The sequence below is a fragment of the Bombus pyrosoma genome, linkage group LG8 (assembly GCF_014825855.1).
Source record: "Bombus pyrosoma isolate SC7728 linkage group LG8, ASM1482585v1, whole genome shotgun sequence".
Lineage (NCBI taxonomy): Eukaryota > Metazoa > Arthropoda > Insecta > Hymenoptera > Apidae > Bombus > Bombus pyrosoma.
The window spans coordinates 1,246,725-1,266,762 of NC_057777.1; the positions used below are offsets into that span (position 1 = coordinate 1,246,725).

Here is a 20,038-nt window from a genome sequence, read left to right on the forward strand (position 1 = left end):
ATTTATCAGACATGCGTAATGAACTAGGAGAAAGGCACAAACATGAAAAGACGATTGTAAAATACTGAATACCTGCATTTTATTGAAATAAATTTCTCTTTCATAATCTCCACGATGATGATAATATAATATTATCTGTGCTGAACAGTTAACAAACGAAATAGAGCAAACACGGGAAATTAAAAATTACCAAAGCAAATGCAATTAGACGAATTAAGCAGAAAGAAAGAAAAACATACATCTCCTCAATCAATTTCAAATGATTTATTACGCGAAACAAAAATTAAATATATTGTGCATTTGGAAAATGTCATAGATCTTTTTCATGCCTCCGACGATTGAAAAATATTCTACAGGGACGTAAAATTTTGAACAATCTTTTCCAAGTAATCAATATATCAAATGATTAATAGTTCTATAGCGTTTTCCTCTTCTTTTTCGACGAACACAATGCCATCTTGTGCTTAACCGTAAGTTTCAGCTAGTGCAATCATATGATTGTACACTAGTCGTACTGTTCGTGTGTTGTGTAAATGTTAGTCGTGAAATAGTATTTTTAATTATTTAATAATATTATAATTGTACAGCGTCTTAAATACGAACGAATTAAGAATAAAATGGCACGATAGGTTGTATCCATTTTCTTGTACCGTGACAAAATCATATAGATCTCATGAAAATGACAAGCAAAGATGAAGAGACATTTTGTAAAAAAATGCAGAAAGCCACTAGAGAAATTCATTCAATTAGCGACGCATTAGTAAATGCAAAATTAGCGTTTGGTAAAGTACAATCTTTTTAATTAACGTATCAGTGAAATTTAAATTTTCATTTTTTCATATAGGTTAATAGAGATGACATGTTTCAATATAACATTTATCTAAATTTTTATATTTTCTTTAATTTAATGTTCATATTTGACATATAATATGATATAATATAATATAACGATAAATCCTATATGAATTCTATTAAGCAATGCAATAAATATTTATTCTAAGATCATTGTGCAATAAACTAATGATGGATTACATAAAACTTAAAATCAAATGATATCAAATTAAAAATGACAAATATCATTGATTTTAAATAGGTTTTCTCGAGGATTCTGTATGGGCTGATGGTCTTTTGGTTTTCTATGAAATTTTTCGATATTTGGAACTTGCTATGATTAGGTGCAAACATACAAAAGTAGGATCACTTTTACAGGACGAACTTCGTCGTACCGAGGCGTTTGAACATGATCTTGAATTTTATTTGGGGAAAGAATGGACAAAAAATTATAGTCCTAGGTAAATTCTTTTGTACTATATTTATATTTCTACGTACATACGTATTTTCAAAAAAGGTTAATATGTAATTAATTTACTATCGATCGCTGAAAATATTTAAAGACATTCGCGAATCATTTACAAAATCGATAGATCCTCGATTTTAAATTTGGTGCATATTTAATATCTTTTCCAGGGACAGTGTTACCAAATATTTGAACCATTTAAAAGAAATCGAAAATACGGAACCCATTTTGCTGATTGCATACATTTATCATCTGTACATGGGTCTTCTAAGTGGTGGGATTATTTTGCGCAAAAAAAGACAAGTTATGCAAAAAATTTGGCCATTTAAAGGATCTCGAACGATTGTTAATAATATTACAGACTTTGGAAACAGTAATATTTATGAACTTAAACGAAGTATGCGCGATAATATGAACAGTATCGCAGAAACGTTGGACGAAGATACAAAAAATAAACTTATTGAAGAAAGTAAAACGGTGTTTGCATTAAATAATGAAATTATAAGAAGTGTAGAAGGTACAGGCACTGTCCTTATGAAAAAAACCATGTATTTTGTTATCCCTATTATGATATTTCTTTTAGCCTTTTGTATATCTTTGAAGAAAGTATGATAAATATATATCCGTTTTAAACGTAGATTTTATTTTATTTATATAAGAATAGTTTTGAAATTTGATTCAGATATATCTCTTATTAAACATACGTTCAACACGTGTACATATAAATACTCAACTATGATGAAACAATCTAGTTATAAAATAAAAGAAATTAAATATTCTCTATTGATCTTTCAGAGATCATTTCATAATTTATTAATTTAAATTAAAGCGAAATATACAAGATATTTTATTACATAAAAATAAGTACCTATCAAGTGAAAGTATATTATTTCGTTGATTTCATCACATATTTAAGCGTATTTTTATCGTACTTTTATTTAATATTCTGTTGCATTTCATTATAGTAGCAGATTGGACATATAATAACAAAAAAAGTCCTTAAATATGTAATAATTAAAAACTAGTGATGTATATACCTTGTACTCTGTTATAATATCTGACAAGATCGTTTGAACACCAAAACCAATATGCTGAGAAACATTTGTGATCTCAAACAAATGTTTAAAATCATATTTAATTATAAATCATTCTCTATCATCATTTAAACTTATATAAATATTATAAAAATGTATGCACAAAAAATGTACAACCATCGCGATATAACCCTGCTGAGTGTGACTATGTCTTCTAAAATCATTTTAAAATAATTTTATAAACAATCAAGTATTGCTTGTTTGTCAAATTTAAAGTTTTCCCAAGTCATTGAACAATATTCCATAGAATGGTTTTGGTCTTTCACGTGTTTTATTGGGAAGAAACGCGATGTGCTGTGATTCATTATCGCAAACGGAGAAGGTATAGTTTTTAAATCTGCTTGCAATTTATTTGCTGCTTTGCCAAATAATAAAGATTTTAAATTTCCATCGGGAAATTCTGCATTCCGAAATTCTCTGGATATTTGATCTGTAAATCAATAAAATTCTTCATTATATTACACAATCTCTTAAGCTTACAACTAACGCCAATTACAATATTAAGCACCAAACCTTTCGGTTCCATAGTTAGAACTTTAGCTTGAGCTTTATAACTAAATTCATTGCATTTTACAGACTGGATAGCTGGATCCATTAAAAATGAATATGATTGTTGATTTTGTGGACTGTCGGTTAATTGTTTGGCGAGTATGGCTGACGTTTCATCTTCATTCTGATCCCCGAATAGATTACGTTTGATCGCTGCTTTGGGTATAACGTTTTTACAATCATGTATGCTACGTCGATTCCTTGCTGGTGAAGTATTACATTGTCGAAAGTTTTTAACGTCTTTGAAGCTCGGAATATCGTTCTAGAAATTATACATTAAAATTATTTTCAAAAACATTAACAGAAATAAGCGATTAAGCAACAGATAGTTCAATTACCTGAACAGAATGAGGAAGTAATTGCCGTTTATTCTTCGGAACAGTGTCAACGTCACCCAGAGATTTGTGCCTGTGTCTTCGTACAGTGTTTGCATTCTTCTCACGTAAATGTTTCTCTTGTATCCAACGTCTCATTCTCCTATTTGAAAATTATAATAGCAAAATAGAATTTTTGAAGGACATCTTCATTATACTTTTTATTCTTTTCTAACATCTAAACTAATTGCTTTTTTAACGATATTGTATATATGAACAAGGACATGACATCATGATATAAAGGATAGTAGATAATAATATATACATCATGTCAAAATAACTTTTATCTTTTAGGCTTTTGAAATAATTTATTACCTTACAAAAGGAATGACCATGAAAAATGCATTTGGACCAACTCCTGTTTTTACTTTTGGGGTCATATCTTTCTTGTTATTAGGTAAATCAGCGAGAGAGAACCATTCTACATTTTTTATTTCTTTCCTTGTTTTTGGTTGAAATTTCGTATCTTTTTGTACACCACATATTATATACAATCTTACCAATTGCTCATTTATTACCGATTCAATGTATTCATTCTCATCTATTAAATTTGAAATATCAAAACCAGTTTCTTCCAAAACTTCTCGAACAGCACAACGAGAGGGATCTTCATCCTCATTAACTTTGCCTTTAGGAAAACTCCAACTACTTTTTGCCCAATAACTTTGAACAAGTAACACTTTAGTTAAATCTTCGTTCAATACAATCGCTCCAAAGGTTGGAACATTTTGTTTATAATCACGCCATTGTTCAAGAATACTATCTATGTTAGCTACATGAGGTTTTAGGAACGGTATATGAAAAAAAATATGCGTGGCAAATTCTCTCATACTACATGGTCTCAACTTTGGATTTTCATCCGTACAATAAAAATCCAAATAAAACCAATGAGCTAGTTCGATTTGAAAACATATTCGAACTAAATCTTTCCTCTCTTCTTCAGGTACGTTGATAATAAATCGACTGAAAATATCAAAATCCCAAAATACTTTCAATACAGAATGAAACAATGCGAACGAAGTTAAATAATGGTATGAAAAAATGTCTTTTGAGAATTAAGTGTAAAAATTAACCTGCTTAAATCGTCGAGTATATCGGATGGTACTGAATGATCCACCATTTCAGGAATTAATCATACAAAAGGAAATTTCAATATTCTCTTTTATAATAAAACTTTGTAATCGCAAAATACACACACAATCATCGTATATAATCACGCTTCAAACGTTGACATAACTACCCCAATCGAGTTCACTTATACTTTATGCCATTCCATTCTCTTTTTCAATTGATTCGCTCTATGATGCCATCTAACCTCCTTTCTGGACATTCCTATGCCACGCTCGTATAAAAACATGTTTACAAAATTACATGAACGCGATCCGCAAACTTTGAGAATCAAATATATAATATTTAGCAAGTTTAATGATAAATAATATTTCGAATATCCATTCGTAACAATATTTATTTAATTACAATTTCATTTTTAAACTCGTCTAAGAATAAAATTAATTTGTATTGCTCTTTTATTTTTTATAAATCACTTAAAAAGATTCATTTTTTACAAGTATATATACATACATACATATATATATATGTACATAATGTTAATTTATACATTTGTGATACGGTTCACTAATTAATTAGTTTTAATATTTGCTCTAATATATATTCTATGCTCTCATTATTATTTATCACTTTCAAATCCCATATATCTACATCATCCAAATTACATTCAGTTTCTGAATCATCAATACCTGTAAAGTACATTTTATAATTAATAATGTAAATACATGCAAATATAATCACAATCAAACTTCCATTGTCTCATTCAACAATTAATTTTTGTTACCTACCTGGAGTAAACATCCAGCCACGTTTGCTTCTAATTGAATCATCTGATTCAATGCGAATTATTTTACATGTATTCTTAAAATTTTCCATAAACCATTGTATATCAGTTTTTCTTCTTGTATCACTTACTATCCATATAGGTTTGCTATATGCTAAAACAAATTGGCATATGATATCGTATAAAATATTAATTTTTAATATAAAATCATTTCGTACCATTATACATTTCTAGAGCTGCACGACAGAAATAGCCATAATCTTTGTTCCTGATGTTCTCTCCCCATTTTGCCATTTCAAGGCGATAATTTTCTTTATATTTTCCATCTCCTAAAAGCTGATCGATATCCAGACCAAGAGATTTAGCCCAGTGAAACTTAATTGGTCCAGACAGTCTTATAATTTCACTCTTATCGCGTCCAATTCTATTAACAAATAGATCATTCAACATGTTAAATTAACATATTATTATTAACACATTATTATCATCACATATTATCCTCAGTTATTTTATTATGATTAGAAGCTAATTACCTTTCGTGCAAAGCATTTGTAATATAATCTTTCCCAGATTTTCTTTTACCACTGAATAATAAAATTATTTGTGGTTTGAATGTTTCTTTATGACTTATTTCACGATCATCGGGAATATTGTAAGTCGCCATGTTGAATTCGCACTACTTCACTTAAGTATAAATTTGAATATTAAAAGATCGCATAATTGTTCGTTCAAAATATCAAAATTTATTATTTTATATAAATAAACTTACGTATATTTATTACAAATGCATAACGCTTATTGACACAACAAATATGTTTCTGGTTTCTTCTATTCTATTAAACGCCCAAATACTTCTAACTTCTAATACGAAATGAGAAATTAACATACTTATAGATAGACTTAATTAAATTTTAGGAAGTATGAAACAAAATCAAAGTGCAAATCCGAAAAAAAAAGAACAATAGCAAAAAATCTTAGAGTGCAAAAGGTTAATAATGCTTGCTTGAGTTATATAAAAAGATAATGGGCAACTTATTATTAATGGAGTGTATTAATTGAAGAGCTTGAGAGGTTGACTGATGAAATCGCTGTGTTCTTTAAGCTTTAAATGACGCACGCAACTATCTAGAATTTAGGAGAAAAAAATTTAAGTAAATTCCCCATACTTCCTAAATATCATTTATTTGAGAAAATTTCGTAAATTTGTATAACTACTTAAAAAATTATATGACTCTATACTGAAATAGTTATATTGATGAATTTAAAAGCATTAAAATAAATTTAAGAACGCTCGTTTTTCACGATGTGTCTATTGAGACATCGATAATCATATGGACATAGATACTCAACCTACTTTCAATAGTGTAATTTTCTCTGTTACTGATTGATGTATTAAAATTCCCAGTTTCTTAATATTACAGGTCCTGCTAAATAGCATGTGGCCCTTAAGAAAACTGTAACTTTCTCTTGATTACTGACAAGTTCTTTCATACAACAATAAATAAGGCAGATATTCATTTGCTAGATCAATCTGTATATTAGTTACGAGTCAGGCAATTATAAAATATGTTTAATTTTTAAATTTTTTATTACAATAAAATCATATATATATACAGGAAAGTTATTTTTTAGCTTCACGAAGAGCCTTACGTTTCTCTGCCCTCTTCAATTGTTCTTTGGGTTTTAAATTGTGCTTCTTCGCAAAGCGTTGGTTTCTCAAGAATTTCAAATCCATCTAAAAAGTATGTCAAATGTCATAAAGTCATATTTTGATTAATATAAACGATGTTACCGATAAAACAAATCTTAAAATCACAAGAGGAATTTCTTGATAACATAACAAGCAATTAGAGATTCTGTTTATGATTAAAAAAGGAAAAAACTATTATTATTATTTAATAAATTTAAATCTTACACCAAGTGTAGATTCATGCCTGTAGCGTTTTGGCTTTTTGATACCATTACGATGAGCTTTACGATCTACAAACCAGAAAGAACCAGGTAATGTTACGTTTCGTATTTTACATTTTAAGATGAATGAATTTCACTTCTCATGCTACATAATTATTTACACTTACTTTGATTATGATTGGTATGATTCTTGGACTTTGCCATTTTTCTCTGTTAATCAATCTAGAAAAATAATAGCTTTAATCAGTTAAAACATAAAATGACATAAACAAACTTTGAGGTTAAGAGTTCCTCTGAAAATAGAATTATATTTTGTCATGAATTGCGAAAAAAGACTATGATAAATTAATACAAAGTATTTTTAATCAATTGTAAAAAATAATATAATAACATAGTTATGTCATTTACATAGAAGATGATTTAGATATAATAAATTTATAACAAACTTACGGGAATTCTTCCACGCGTGCTCGAAAGCGGAAGTTTAAAGTGAAAAGAGACAGATTCGCAGTGTGAGAACGACACTAGCGCCAAATATACATATTTTTCCTGCGCCATTTCTTTTCCTTCTTTCTTTAAAGTTCAATTTAATAACATATGGTCTTCAAAAACGGTAAATGAGAAACGTAATAATATTAAATATATTTAGTTATTTTAATATCTTTACAGTACATAACATCTTTTTAACGAAGTTGACAATGGCTTAGTTAAAGCAGAATTGTAATACTTTAGAGTGTTCTTTGAAACAAATAACATTTAAACGTTGTAAAACGTTTTATACACATGATCGTTTCCTATTTTATACAGATATATTTTCATATTAATATATTTGCTACTTATGTGAAAAAACACAGACTAGCATTAGGATTAGCGGCAGAGAAGAGCGGTTTATAACATTTTATATTATATATCACTTTGTTATTTACAGTTATTTAACGCTTCAATTCTCTAAACAAGCGCACGTATGCTAAAATATATGTATACTAAACATTAAAATAATGTTATCATCTATGAAAGACAATATTAAAATAAAAAAGTCATTGGTGTATTTATATATAGTTAAACTAAGTACAATAGTAAACAGTCCTACTAAAATAAATATTATATATTTATTTATGATGCTTTGTACTTTGTCATTTAATGACCATCTTTCATTGATGTATGTGAATATGTGTGCATATGCCTCAGAGGTCACAAGTATGTACATGTTCATTGATGTTAAATAAATCGTTACTTTTTACAGAAAATTATCTTCAATATAATATTTGCAAAAATAAATATAAATAAATGTAATATATTTGTTTCGTCATACTAACGCTTTAAATAAATGTTGAAATCAATAATAATTACATCACATATCTAGTTACCAGTTTGTTTCAAACAAACTTTTCTCATAAAATATAGATACGTTGCAAGTCTGTAAGTCCTTAGTATTTATGTAATATGTACATATCTCTATAAGTTATGAAATGCTTGAATAAATTATGAGATAGAATAATTCATAGACCTGAAACTTTTCTTTGTAATGTAACCCAATCCATGATTTTTTGTCTGAGTTTTCTCTTCTGTAATAAAACTTCAGCAGCTTTTTGAAACTTTTCTTCATTTCTACGTATATACATTCTTGCATCTTGTTCTAGTTGATTGATTTTCTCAGGACGTATTTCTACCATCGACAACATCTCCGTTAAATATGGATTGAAACGGAAGTAAACGTCTTCAGGCAGCAGATCGTTCAACATAATATGCACAGCTACACGATATATTGTTATTGACGTTTAAGTATATGTTCGATAGAAATAGTGAAATAAATATTTTGAAAGTTATTATGCAAATTAATACCTTCGGTATCTGTCGCGCTATCCAAAATTTTATAAAACTTGTCTTTCCAACTTGAAATCGCTATTTCTGTCGTTTTGCTGTTGTCGTAAATTTGATTTGGCGTGCGACCAGTTCCGAATGAAATCACACAATGAATTGGATTATTTGGCCATAATTCTTTAGCTTCATGTAATGCGACTGCACATGGATTGTTTACCAGTATACCTGCATAAAATTAGAGTATTTGAACACTTCAAGATCAGTCTTGTTTTATATGGTTATGGTTAGGGTTAGGGTTAGGTTTGAAATCTTCAATGATTATGAAATACATTGGTATGTACCTCCATCCTGATGAAGGTATCCACCACATTTAAATTCTTCAAAATAACTAGGCGCTGCTGCAGATGCTCTAATAGCTTCCCATAATTTATGTTTATGAGATCCTAGATATAAACTTTCGACCCTATGAGGTAAAGTATAATTTCTAAATATATAGGCCATTACACGTTCTTGGTTTACAACAGCAGATATAGCTGAAAACTAAAAACAAATAGCTATTGTATCATAGATGGAAGATTTTTTACTTTCGACAATTCTCAATATAATAATGCAATATTTTGTTTATAAGTGAGAAATAACACACATACTTTTGGAGCAGCAGGATCATGAACTGTTTTTATAAGAACTTTGTCTCCTATATTCTCTTGCAGTAATTTTTCCCAGAGCGCTGTATCATAATATCCATGGCTCCATACCAAATTACTCGTACCTTTTATTGCACTTTGAGTAAACACTTTAGTACTTAGTTCCTTGTATAATTCAGATATTTGAAACAACGATTTTCGTTTATGTCCACCTGTAGACAATATTATTAGTAAACTATATGTAAAATGACAAATGGTAAATAATATTAAATTTTAAAAATAAATGCTGATGATTATTGTAATCAAACAAGCATACTATATACATACCTAAAGCAGCAGCAAGAATAGCTCCTGTACTCACACCACATATGTAATCAAACAGTTCATGAGTTTTCTTGCCTGTCAATTGCTCGAGTTTTTTTAACATTTCTATAACTAATACTCCACGCACACCCCCACCATCAATGGAAAGAATTCTAATACCTCTGCCAGGCAATGGCTCAGTATAACCCAATACTGCTAACGCTTCTCTAATAGATGCTGCGAAGTTTAAAAGTATTCAGAATACTCTTCCTCACATAGTTAACAAGATAATGTCTTTAAATCATTGTATACCTTTTGTTTGTTCATCTTTAACCTTTTGTCTAGTTTTAAGCAATACTCTTATTGCTCCTCCTTTAATCGCATAATGTCTAGCTTCTGGATATTGATCAATGTGCGCTAATAGATCTTCGATTCTTCTCCAACGTGAAGCAGTTGATTCAGCAGTTATTATAGTATTCAATACATGACTTGTTCTAGACGCAATACTGTGTTTTGGTATATTTTTGTGTATATTTACTTTCCACTTTGGTGGTACAACTAATCTGGCTGTTTTACTTTGTACAGAATTAAATATCAGTGCACCAAGAAACTCAGAAATAATTTGTGATACTGCTTTGTTTTGAAGTTTACTATCATGTATATTATCTTCATGAATTTGCTAAAAGAATTGTCGAATATAAGGAAAATTAGATCTTTGAGTATGTCGCATATTATCCAAAATATATTACTTACCTTTTTACATTGAACAGAGCTGGTAGTTACTGTCTCTTCCTCCGGAGCATTCAGTATTACCTTCTCTTTTTCTATTTTGCTATTGTCGCCTTGTTTTGTACCTAAATCTTTATTATTATTCATATGTTTTGAAAATTCAAGCGCTGACAACTTCTTCAAAGTATTTATTTGTGAATATGTTACTCTTTGTAGAAAATCTAACCAGTATTTGGAGAAGATAATTTGTAAATTTTTATCATAACCAGCTTTGTTTAAATAATCTTTCAATTGCGATAAAAGCTTCGTGTGATTTTGCATGGACATCTTCATTTTCCACAAGGTATTTAAACGATTTAATAATTTATTTTTATTAACACTTCCACTATAACCTTTACCCGCAGCACTATCTGTCAACTGTCTGTAAGTACGAAGAATTAAACATTTATATACTTATCACGAGAGCAAATTAATAATATAAATAATTAATAAATATAACAAGTAAGTATAATTATAAACAAGTAATTAATCAACATGTTTTCGTGTTACGTATAATTGTTCATAAAATGATAAAAATAATTAACTTTTGTGTGTAAGTCGTACACACTACAAGACGTGATGCAAAATGATTTGGTAATTGCTTAAATCAGACGACGAATTTTCGCGAAGCAAATTCATTGAACAAGTGTAACTATTATTAATTTAACTTTATACATTAAAGCACAAACACAAACGCATGTGCGTCATCTTATATAAATAACAAGCAATACAGAATGGTACAATCAAGACTGAGAAAGGAACTATAAGAATAATTTTTCAATTATGATAATTCTTGAACGAGGGAATACAACTTGACGTTCCGTAGTTTACCTTGATAAAAGGAGAAACCTTTGACAATGTTTCACACTGTGATAATATTTTATAACATCTCGTGTCATTCTTGATTTATTTCGTTGTACGAACGATGAGAATATGGGAATGATAAAAGTTTATCACACTAGCGATTATCGATTCGCTGAAAATTTTGCAAAACGATTCGTAAAAATTGCTGTTACAATAGTTTTTCTAATGTCACTTTATTATTACGAGTTCATTTACCGAATCATCTTGAAATACTAAATAGACAACAGCTGATTCTACTTATATAAAGAACTGCTGACGCAGTTAGAGGGGCTCGATTTGTAAATAATATGGCGCGATACTAGTCCACCAATAAGATTTGTTGATAACCATGTACCAACTTGACTCTCCAATATCAATGCACCGACGAGGATAAGTGCCGCATGTTACCAATATTGTTTACATCTTTGTTTACGATCTTTGCACGTAAACATAATAGTGTTTACGTTACAGGCCTGGGTAATTGTACGCGAAATGTATTCCGCAATCAATTGAAGAAAACAGCGATGAATGAAAACAAATGCATTTAGACACTGTTTTTGTTTATCATCGGTGAGATATAAAGTTTATTCAACTTCTATGCTTTATTATTCTTCAAATTCCTATCAAGAATTATTAATGAATCGTTTATTAACTTTTCTTTTCAACTACTATAAAGGTTCTGCAACGAATCTACAGCCAACGGGACGACGAACACAACGTGATACAGTTATCTCTCGATAACTCAGCAAGCGACTCAATCAGCAACTCGATCAACAGCTGTGTCAACTGTGTCTTAGACCAAATCGACTTACCCCTATATAGTCTCCCCACCTCTCGGGTCAATCTTTGTTTTGTTTTAAGGCGAGCTGCATAATTATTTCATACCTCTGTTGTTACACGCCCATCCCATGACCGTGGCTACGTTCGGTGACTCGTTATGTCACTTTGAATCCAAGCCCATCATCATAAACCCTGAGTACACCTAATTGGATTAGCGCCTTACAACTATCTCGTAGTTTTATCGCTTAAAGGTAGCTACGATAAGCTAGGGTATTGGCAACAATTCCAAAAAATAGGCCCCGATGTCCTTTCATCTCTGACATATATTTTTAGAATATTTCCGTTTATTACTTAGTAAAAACTGTAGTAAAACGTACAAAGAATATCTTTTTATCTCGATGTAAAGATAGTAAGAAAGGAGCAATAAATAAGACATGTCTTACGACTGTATAAAATATTAATACTTTATTTTCCATTCGAGTGTGCGTCACATTACGCACTGTGGGATATGTACAAAGTTTGTCGTACCGAAGCTCTCACTTTCGCCTGGTACAACCAATCGCGCAACCTATCGATTAAAAATCATATTTTTACGTGCTAGGTTTAAAAAGTAACGCATAAGTGTGATTCTTACATCCATCTTGATTTTTCATAACTCTTTGTTTTCATTCTTCTGCACACTCTTTCGCCGTGAGTGAGATTTAAAAAAAAAAAAAAAAAAGCTACACATGCTGTTTCGAGCGGTGTATGCGGTGTCTGAGGTATATCAGTGGTATGTCTATTGCGTTGGTTTACTGCGAACGAAAAAATCGGGGAAAACAACTGACGAAATCTACGAAACGAGAAAACAACATATGTAATAGTGCGTATAGTGATCGATGCGAGTTCGTCATTGAGCGCGTGTACTATTATTTTCGTCCGTCGAATCTGGCAGTGAATCCTCGTCACAGAGGAAAATTGAGCTTCAATCTCTTCTTGGTACGAGTTTAAAATGTGTCTATTGATATTCGCGGAGCGTGGCTAAGATTAGGATTGCTGAGAGGAAGCGTAATCACGTGACGTTGAATAAAGTGAAACTCTGTACTCGCATCGAACGAAGGAAAAAAAAAGAAAAGGACATAATCGGATTCTCGCGTATACCACGATTATTCGTGGAAGAAGGAAAAAAATGAAAGAATTTCTGTGGCGCTAGATTATTTTTCGTTCGGTGATATTAAAGAAGGAAAAGAGTGTCGCAAGCTCGTCGTGTTCTTACTAAGCTAAAACAGGGGCGGAATAACGGGGTTGTTCGACTGGAACGAGACGCGATTTAGGAACAGGCTCGCAACCTAGGATCACAGATCTCCAAACAGTTCTATTTCATGACAAGCGCGACTACTTTATCGTCATTTCGGTTTTTCTCCTTCGCTTTTCCAAGTTATTTTACTATGTATTTTTATACATGCTTACATCTATACTGTTAATAATTTGCCTTTTTTTAGAATTCGTCCATTCGTAATTACACGATACATAGTGTTACAATGTAACAAAATAACGAAGAATATTGTGTAAATGAGGCAAATAAACGTCGATGCAGATTCATATAAAAAAAACTAATATAATGGTAAAACACCAAGAGACACGAATCTCGAAAAATTAACGTAAGTAAATTCGATATTATAAGAACTTTAATACATCAATCTAAATGCCACGTACACATACAGGGACCTTTAAAACGAAACAGAAAGATTCTTCACAAGAAAGATTGTTTAAAATCGATGCGAATAACTATTTTCACGGATCCCAAATCGAAAAAGGAAATAAAAGGCAAATTACGAGACAACTATGTAAACATATGTAATATCCTACGCATATAGCCAATATACTACTAATAAAATAAAGGTCCATTAAAGGACCATCACGATAAATTCCACAATTAAATACAATTCTATACGTTTCTAACAAACGGATATAAACAAAATAATGTTCTTAGTTTTCCTCCGGAATTCCTTCGAAATTTATAAATTTCCTCGAAGAAATTTAACTTCTAGCTAATATAATATAATAAATTTCGAATGGACGATTGGCGAAAAAAGAGGCAAACTTTGAAGAAGAATTTCTTCAAACCTCGAATTTCGATCGAACGTACAAGAAAATCTGGGACCCTGCATCAAGGCACCGTCATTTTCGGTTTACAAATTGCCCGATGTAGCTCCGATGCGTCCCTCCCCCGTCTCTCGACAATGATCCCATTCTTCCAAGGTACACAATGATACGTGTTTAAAATATACAAATATATATGTACATATACGTATATACATTTATTTGTATATATACGATACATAGTATACGATATATATACAGATACATGTATATATATAGGTGCGTGCACAGAGAACGCATTATCGTACGCTAGTAGTACAAGTATGAAAAAGGTCAGCCATGCGTACACCAGACTGCATATCATTTGCTTTTTCTTTCTTTCCTCTCTTTTATATTATTCGATCTCTGTCTACGTTGTACTAGGATTTGGTTACTTGAAGAGTATGTTACTAACTAGGTTTTTCTGTGGCACTGGGCTATTTCTGCCATTTGCTTGTTCTCTGTTTTTTTTTTTTTTTTTTTTTTTTTTTTTTTTTTTTTTTTTTTTTTTTTTTTTTTTTTTTTTTTTTTTTTTTTTTTTTAATCGTTTTCTTACTTCTTAGTCGGAATGCGCACATTGATTTTCATCGAGGGCGGACGAAACGCGTGTACCTCTTCCCGTCCTGTTCTCCTCTTAGCGAGTTCTTCTTTCAATTCTCTTCGTAGCGTAGGTTCGTTTCGTTCATTTTTCAAGTTCGAAGGAAGAAGAGGAACTCGCGTTCCCCGAACTCTGGTATCCCCCTATTTTTTCTCTCCTCTATTCTATTCGACGCATTTTAAGTACTAATGGGTTCGTGGATTATTTATCTTTTTACTATTTCCTTTTTGTTTCTTTTTCGATGAACATTGGACGCTAGCCTCAACTACTGTCGTTTGAGTTGTTTTCATTTTCGCGACGTTAGAGATTGGGATTTATATTATTTCTCTATTTTTATCGTTTTGGTTTCGCGTCGGATAATATTCTGCTTCAACTACTTGGCGATCTAATTATACGTACATACAGCGTAGATTAACGAGGATAGATTGATTAAACGTTTATATTTTGTCTTCTAAAAGGGAGTTTATGCGTATAATAACGTTAAATACGTTGGATGAACGATAGTAGTTGAGGTTCAACACTTCTGGTGCTGTGGATCTGTGCGATGAGAATCTTTCTTTTTGGTATTTCTTTTTCTTTCTTTTGTTCCTTTTTGTTTTTTTTTTTTTTTGTTTTTTTTTTTGGTTTGGAGTTACAAATTTGGAAAGGGGTGATTTATGTACAAAGACCTAAATTCGAAAATTTCCCTTTAATCGTTCTAATTTTAAGAATTTTACGCATTTCGAATAACAATCGATGACTTTATAAAATACACGGATATCAAATTTCATTGTTTTCGAGTATTCAAATTCTTATTTAGACTACCTTGTTCTAATTAGTAATTGAGACGTGTTACATCTTCCGATTTTGTACTTTGAATCTTTCTTCCAAATGCCTGTTTCTCGAACGAACACGAAAAAGACATTCGCCATAATATATAAATGAAGTTTCTATAAAATCTCGTATTCAGCGGTTCCATGCACTTCTAGCAAACCCACAGAATAAAAATCACAGCACCAAAATAGTTCGATTATTAGACAACGTTTAAACGTCCGATTCTACTCTTATCTAAACTCCTCGTCCAATTTCTCTTTCGTTTCTCGATTCTATCGCACCGCCACGTTATTCGACACTCTATCTTACACGGACTACTGTGTTAACTTTTAATAGTACGCCTCGTATAGCTTTCCTACATATTTACAATCGCGGTTTTGGGAGAAGAATAGCCACCAAATGCAGAGTGCTGGTTTCGAGCATGCAAAGTTAGATCGACTCGGTTCAACTATCAAAGTCATCCTTTTATCAAGTTCTTTAAAAAAAAAAACAAAAAAAAAAGAAACTCAAGGATCAGCTATTTCGTAGAAATTATTTTAGCCTGTCTGGTGCACAGACAGTAGAAATTCCATACTAATTCGCTATTATGTCATTTCTGCGATGTTTTCTTTAATAGATCGAATAGCATCGCGCTTGATAGTTATACGATACATGCTACAAGAGGCGATCGTAAATCAGCTTTATGATATGCATAATAATATGTATTTACATATTAATATATCAAAAAGAGTTAAAAACTCTGATGTAATCTGAAATGCATATACAAGCAGATTCGACGGTAAAAAGTTACTTATAAATCTTTTTTGGAATTTCGAAACCCTCTGGCTACGCCGCTGAAGCTTTTCTTCCCCATTTTTTTTTTCCTTTTTTTTTCTTTTCTTTTTTGCTTACGAAAAATTCGACACACACGCATGTACACGCACGTATAACCCACACATCCACACACCGCGCATCATCGAGCGTTTACAAATGCACATCGGGCGTGGCACAACCTGTCTTAGGAACCGAGTGGAATAAGCGACTGGTCGTGCTGCAACTCCCGGCAGGAAAACACATTTGTATTAACAATTATTGTAAACGTAAATACAAAAAAACAAAGGGGAACTATATTTTCCTTTTTCTATCTACTACTCTAAAACGCTTCCCTATTCCATTCGACATCCCGCTGTAATAAACTCGCACGCGCCATCAACATTTTCTTTTTCCTCGTACTCCTCCTTTTTCTCGTATCATACTATCTCTCTTCACTCGCGCGCAAGCACACACCTCGTGTATATATAATGTGTACATATATATATATATATAACTTCTCTCGTATGTATACCTATGTACAAAACACTACATGACTGAATTTGACTATATGAACTTTTTATTCCTTGTTTTCTGTATTTCTTCTCTCCCCTCTTTTGCTTTTCTTTTCTCTTCTCTGCTTTCTAGCCTTATAGAAAAGAATCGGTCCGCGTTTCACTGTTTTCTCTTTAACGGTTTTCTCTAATTTTCTAAACGATACACGAAATTGGCGCGGTAGCTTCGTCGTCCGGCTACTAAAAGTTAAGTGTACAATTCTATTGCGAAATAGATGCACGAAGCGTATTGCATAGCCTTCCCTCAACGGCACGCCATCCGGTCTCTTCTCTTCTAATTCTACTCTGTTCTCCTTCGACCATCATCGAAATTATCGTTGAAACGTTTCGTATCTCTTGCTACTTTTCGGTCTCTCTCGAAGATGCTACTAGAATCACATGTTTCATTCATATCTTTTTATTCGTTTTATTTCTTACGTTCGAGTAATCTCAGTGTCCCTCTTTCTTCTTTTAACAAGATTTAACCGTTGAGTTTTAAATTATACGCGGTTTACTTTCGTTCCTTTTTCTCTCCGATATTCGTCGATCTGTTATTAACCTTTCGCAGATCAGTTTCTTTTCTTCTTTTCCAGCTTCGAATTAACGCGAAGCGAATCCGATCGAAAGCTGACATTATCGTGAAAGTTCGCGAACGTTTTAATATCGTATGCAGAAAGAACATTGCATGATGATTACGTGAATGTTTCGGGCGGAGAGGGGGGGATGGAGAGACAATGAAGCGAGAATGGAGTACACGCTCGTGTCTCGCGATTCTTTCTATTGTGTATAACGTTCGATACTTAAATAAACAACGCTCAAATGTTTCACATTCGACTTACATTCCTCGTCAAACTATTTAGTCTTTGTTGCATCGTTTCCTTGCGCCGACCAACATCTTTCTGTAAAAAGAAATCTAACTTTCAAGGGGCTAAATTATCGAATCACTGTCTCGAACGGAAGTATGAAAAACAATTCAGACTTTTTTAAGTTCCGCATCTTCGATCGATCTATTTTCCCTGCTGCAACGCCAAATAGAGGGCGTTCCATCCCAAAAGAAAAGGTAAAATAAAAAAGTATTATAATAATAAAAGAAAAAAGTTTCAGAAAACTCTAGATCATGATACGAGACGACACGCAGTCTCTGTCAATGAATTGAGAACAAAACCGATCCCGATGCCTTGAACGATCGGATGCACACGAATATTCGCGAATAAAAACGCGTACAACTAAATAACAAAGGGGGCCCATCGAGACCTTGGACCCTCGCGCTCGCTATCCGGCCCTCTGCATATACATACGCATATATGTATACACACATACATACACACACGCGCGTGCACGCACACATACATACATATATATATCTTATATATATATATATAAATTGTGCACGCGGAATTACGATTCGTTTTGGGACAACGCCTCGGTATTGATCGTTGCTCGATCTCCGAGTAAAAACTATAACGAATATCCGATAGCTTTATCTAGATAGATCGACTAAAACTCTTATGTTTCGTGTTTTTCCATCGATCACGTGGCTCTCTACACCAGTCGTGCCCACGAAAAATAATGCTCCTTCGCTCGCAAGTAGCTCAACGATCAGCGAATAATCGAACATGCGTTTGAAGGGAAGTGGCTCTTTAAAAAAGAAAAAAAGAAAAAATGTCCCTAGTCCCTCGATGTCCCGTTTGGGTTTACGAATCTTCGCGACGAATCTACAAAGTCCGTACAGAACACTAAAATATCGAACACGTTTCGAGATCTGTCTCTCTTTTTTTAAAGACGATTCTGTTCACAGTGGTGACGAAGGGAAACCAAACGACGATTCGCTCGAGCAAGCACAACGTATTTTATGTATCCATGTTTCCTTCGCACGTGCCTGTGCGTTGTATACTGTTTTCGTTTCAAGAATTTTCTCGCGCGTTCTTTAGCTCGAACTTTGCCTCTTGATTCTCTTCGTGGCCGTGGGTTCCTCAGCATCGTTGTCGTTGTCGTCGTCGTCGCTGCTGGGCATCGCTTGCTCCTCGGCCTCTAGGCTCAGCAGAGAGTCACCCTGGCCAGAGTTTCCCTCAGCGGCGTCTCTCAAAAATGGACGTCCCTCACATCGGTCGGCGTGCCCGCCTTCTCGTGTTCCAGGATCTTCTCCTGGCTGGTTATCTCGTCCCCCAGAGGCCTCTGCGACGTGCCCGAAAGTGATGATCCGGTCACCTGATGGCCGTTCCCACCGGTACCGTCGGCACCCACTGCTTCAGATACCATCTCTTCGATCTGCTCCAGGCAACCTTGCAGGTAATCCTGGAAGAAGAGGAAACATCGATCAGTCCTATAATTGGCTTCTCAGGATACGGCTTTAATATTTCAATCAGGGCTATTCTGAGAAACGTGGCGGGTCGGGCAGGTTTATCCGGAGAATCGAGATTAATAGATTTTGCGCTACATAATAATTACAAATTACAGAATGTGATACTCGTTACGATTCTTGTTAGAAGTTGGAAGGAAAGCGATCGATTTATGAATTGTTGGGGAGTTTTGTTGCACGGCCAAACGAACAGGAACGCGTAAGATAATTCGATTAATTAATCGAGCCAGCGTGTAATTTTGATCGACAAGAGAAAGTTCCAAGAAGCAGTTTGAGAGATCGTTCGCGAATCCAGCCAAGACGTCGCGCAAAAACGTGCTGATGAGCGGAGTGTAGCAGGTGTCGGGCACATGTTTACGGGGGAAAAAAGTCACAGCGTGACGGGAAAGGGAAAAGACGATTCGAAACACGCGCAGACTATACATTCATAATGCGCCGAGTGCAAATAAAGTGCACGCGTGAATGGCTCGGCATGGGGTCTACGTCCTGTGTAAGCGCAATATTTTCGACGACCACATGTGTTTAGAAGCAGGAAGGAGCGTATACCAAGAACTATGTTGGCCACCTG

At 33.0% G+C, this 20,038-nt stretch overlaps 7 protein-coding genes across 8 annotated transcripts in view; 2 read left to right on the forward strand and 5 right to left on the reverse strand.

Annotated features, from left to right (window-relative positions):
* LOC122570003 (COMM domain-containing protein 4) overlaps positions 1-13,828 on the forward strand; it is a 64,157-nt gene extending 50,329 nt beyond the window's left edge. The window contains exons 10-11 of the transcript XR_006317642.1: positions 11,928-12,026; positions 12,133-13,828. The gene's annotated coding sequence lies outside the window, so the exon portion shown is untranslated. The remainder of the gene's footprint in view (positions 1-11,927; positions 12,027-12,132) is intronic.
* On the forward strand, positions 475-1,934 carry LOC122569999 (heme oxygenase). Its single transcript, XM_043731777.1, has 3 exons — positions 475-782; positions 1,094-1,292; positions 1,468-1,934. The coding sequence occupies exons 1-3, from the start codon at positions 674-676 to the stop codon at positions 1,907-1,909; spliced, it is 750 nt and encodes a 249-aa protein (XP_043587712.1). The 5' UTR covers positions 475-673; the 3' UTR covers positions 1,910-1,934.
* LOC122569996 (m7GpppN-mRNA hydrolase) lies at positions 2,081-4,813 on the reverse strand. The gene is made up of 5 exons (XM_043731772.1): positions 4,388-4,813; positions 3,630-4,277; positions 3,279-3,417; positions 2,905-3,202; positions 2,081-2,821 (listed from the first exon to the last, which is right to left on the reverse strand). The coding sequence occupies exons 1-5, from the start codon at positions 4,432-4,434 to the stop codon at positions 2,568-2,570; spliced, it is 1,386 nt and encodes a 461-aa protein (XP_043587707.1). The 5' UTR covers positions 4,435-4,813; the 3' UTR covers positions 2,081-2,567.
* Positions 4,890-6,589, reverse strand: LOC122570002 (phosphomevalonate kinase). The gene is made up of 5 exons (XM_043731784.1): positions 5,936-6,589; positions 5,700-5,850; positions 5,385-5,590; positions 5,171-5,320; positions 4,890-5,071 (listed from the first exon to the last, which is right to left on the reverse strand). The coding sequence occupies exons 2-5, from the start codon at positions 5,828-5,830 to the stop codon at positions 4,950-4,952; spliced, it is 609 nt and encodes a 202-aa protein (XP_043587719.1). The 5' UTR covers positions 5,831-5,850; positions 5,936-6,589; the 3' UTR covers positions 4,890-4,949.
* On the reverse strand, positions 6,736-7,630 carry LOC122570004 (60S ribosomal protein L29). The gene is made up of 4 exons (XM_043731787.1): positions 7,528-7,630; positions 7,245-7,299; positions 7,082-7,146; positions 6,736-6,901 (listed from the first exon to the last, which is right to left on the reverse strand). Exons 2-4 carry the CDS (start codon positions 7,279-7,281, stop codon positions 6,788-6,790), a joined length of 216 nt encoding a protein of 71 aa, XP_043587722.1. The 5' UTR covers positions 7,282-7,299; positions 7,528-7,630; the 3' UTR covers positions 6,736-6,787.
* LOC122569993 (calcium-independent phospholipase A2-gamma-like) lies at positions 7,705-12,004 on the reverse strand. Of its 2 annotated transcripts, none has more exons than XM_043731760.1 (8): positions 11,445-12,004; positions 10,599-10,995; positions 10,158-10,524; positions 9,870-10,082; positions 9,546-9,754; positions 9,240-9,438; positions 8,920-9,123; positions 7,705-8,830 (listed from the first exon to the last, which is right to left on the reverse strand). In XM_043731760.1, exons 1-8 carry the CDS (start codon positions 11,510-11,512, stop codon positions 8,577-8,579), a joined length of 1,911 nt encoding a protein of 636 aa, XP_043587695.1. In that variant the 5' UTR covers positions 11,513-12,004; the 3' UTR covers positions 7,705-8,576. The 2 variants fall into 2 exon arrangements, with proteins under 2 accessions (XP_043587695.1, XP_043587696.1); XM_043731761.1 differs by lacking the exon at positions 11,445-12,004 and adding an exon at positions 11,158-11,378.
* A 1,585-nt stretch (positions 13,829-15,413) lies between the features above and the next one.
* Positions 15,414-20,038, reverse strand: part of LOC122569998 (G1/S-specific cyclin-D2) — a 138,718-nt gene continuing 134,093 nt past the window's right edge. The window contains exon 8 of the mRNA XM_043731776.1: positions 15,414-19,406. Within this exon, the coding sequence (XP_043587711.1) occupies positions 19,194-19,406 (213 nt within the window). The 3' untranslated portion in view covers positions 15,414-19,193. The remainder of the gene's footprint in view (positions 19,407-20,038) is intronic.

Coding starts and splice junctions, on each gene's coding strand:
- LOC122569999 (XM_043731777.1), top strand. CDS start 674: ATGAAAATGACAAGCAAAGATGAAGAGACATTTTGTAAAAAAATGCAG. Junction 783..1,093: donor AAATGCAAAATTAGCGTTTG/GTAAAGTACAAT, acceptor GATTTTAAATAG/GTTTTCTCGAGGATTCTGTA. Junction 1,293..1,467: donor ACAAAAAATTATAGTCCTAG/GTAAATTCTTTT, acceptor TATCTTTTCCAG/GGACAGTGTTACCAAATATT.
- LOC122569996 (XM_043731772.1), bottom strand. CDS start 4,434: ATGGTGGATCATTCAGTACCATCCGATATACTCGACGATTTAAGCAG. Junction 3,418..3,629: donor ATGGTCATTCCTTTTGTAAG/GTAATAAATTAT, acceptor ATTTTCAAATAG/GAGAATGAGACGTTGGATAC. Junction 2,822..2,904: donor TCTAACTATGGAACCGAAAG/GTTTGGTGCTTA, acceptor ATTGATTTACAG/ATCAAATATCCAGAGAATTT.
- LOC122570002 (XM_043731784.1), bottom strand. CDS start 5,830: ATGGCGACTTACAATATTCCCGATGATCGTGAAATAAGTCATAAAGAA. Junction 5,321..5,384: donor AGCTCTAGAAATGTATAATG/GTACGAAATGAT, acceptor AATTTGTTTTAG/CATATAGCAAACCTATATGG. Junction 5,072..5,170: donor TGGCTGGATGTTTACTCCAG/GTAGGTAACAAA, acceptor TGTACTTTACAG/GTATTGATGATTCAGAAACT.
- LOC122570004 (XM_043731787.1), bottom strand. CDS start 7,281: ATGGCAAAGTCCAAGAATCATACCAATCATAATCAAA. Junction 7,147..7,244: donor TCATACCAATCATAATCAAA/GTAAGTGTAAAT, acceptor TCTGGTTTGTAG/ATCGTAAAGCTCATCGTAAT. Junction 6,902..7,081: donor GGCATGAATCTACACTTGGT/GTAAGATTTAAA, acceptor CATACTTTTTAG/ATGGATTTGAAATTCTTGAG.
- LOC122569993 (XM_043731760.1), bottom strand. CDS start 11,512: ATGACACGAGATGTTATAAAATATTATCACAGTGTGAAACATTGTCAA. Junction 10,083..10,157: donor TAAAGATGAACAAACAAAAG/GTATACAATGAT, acceptor TAAACTTCGCAG/CATCTATTAGAGAAGCGTTA. Junction 9,755..9,869: donor TATTCTTGCTGCTGCTTTAG/GTATGTATATAG, acceptor TATTGTCTACAG/GTGGACATAAACGAAAATCG.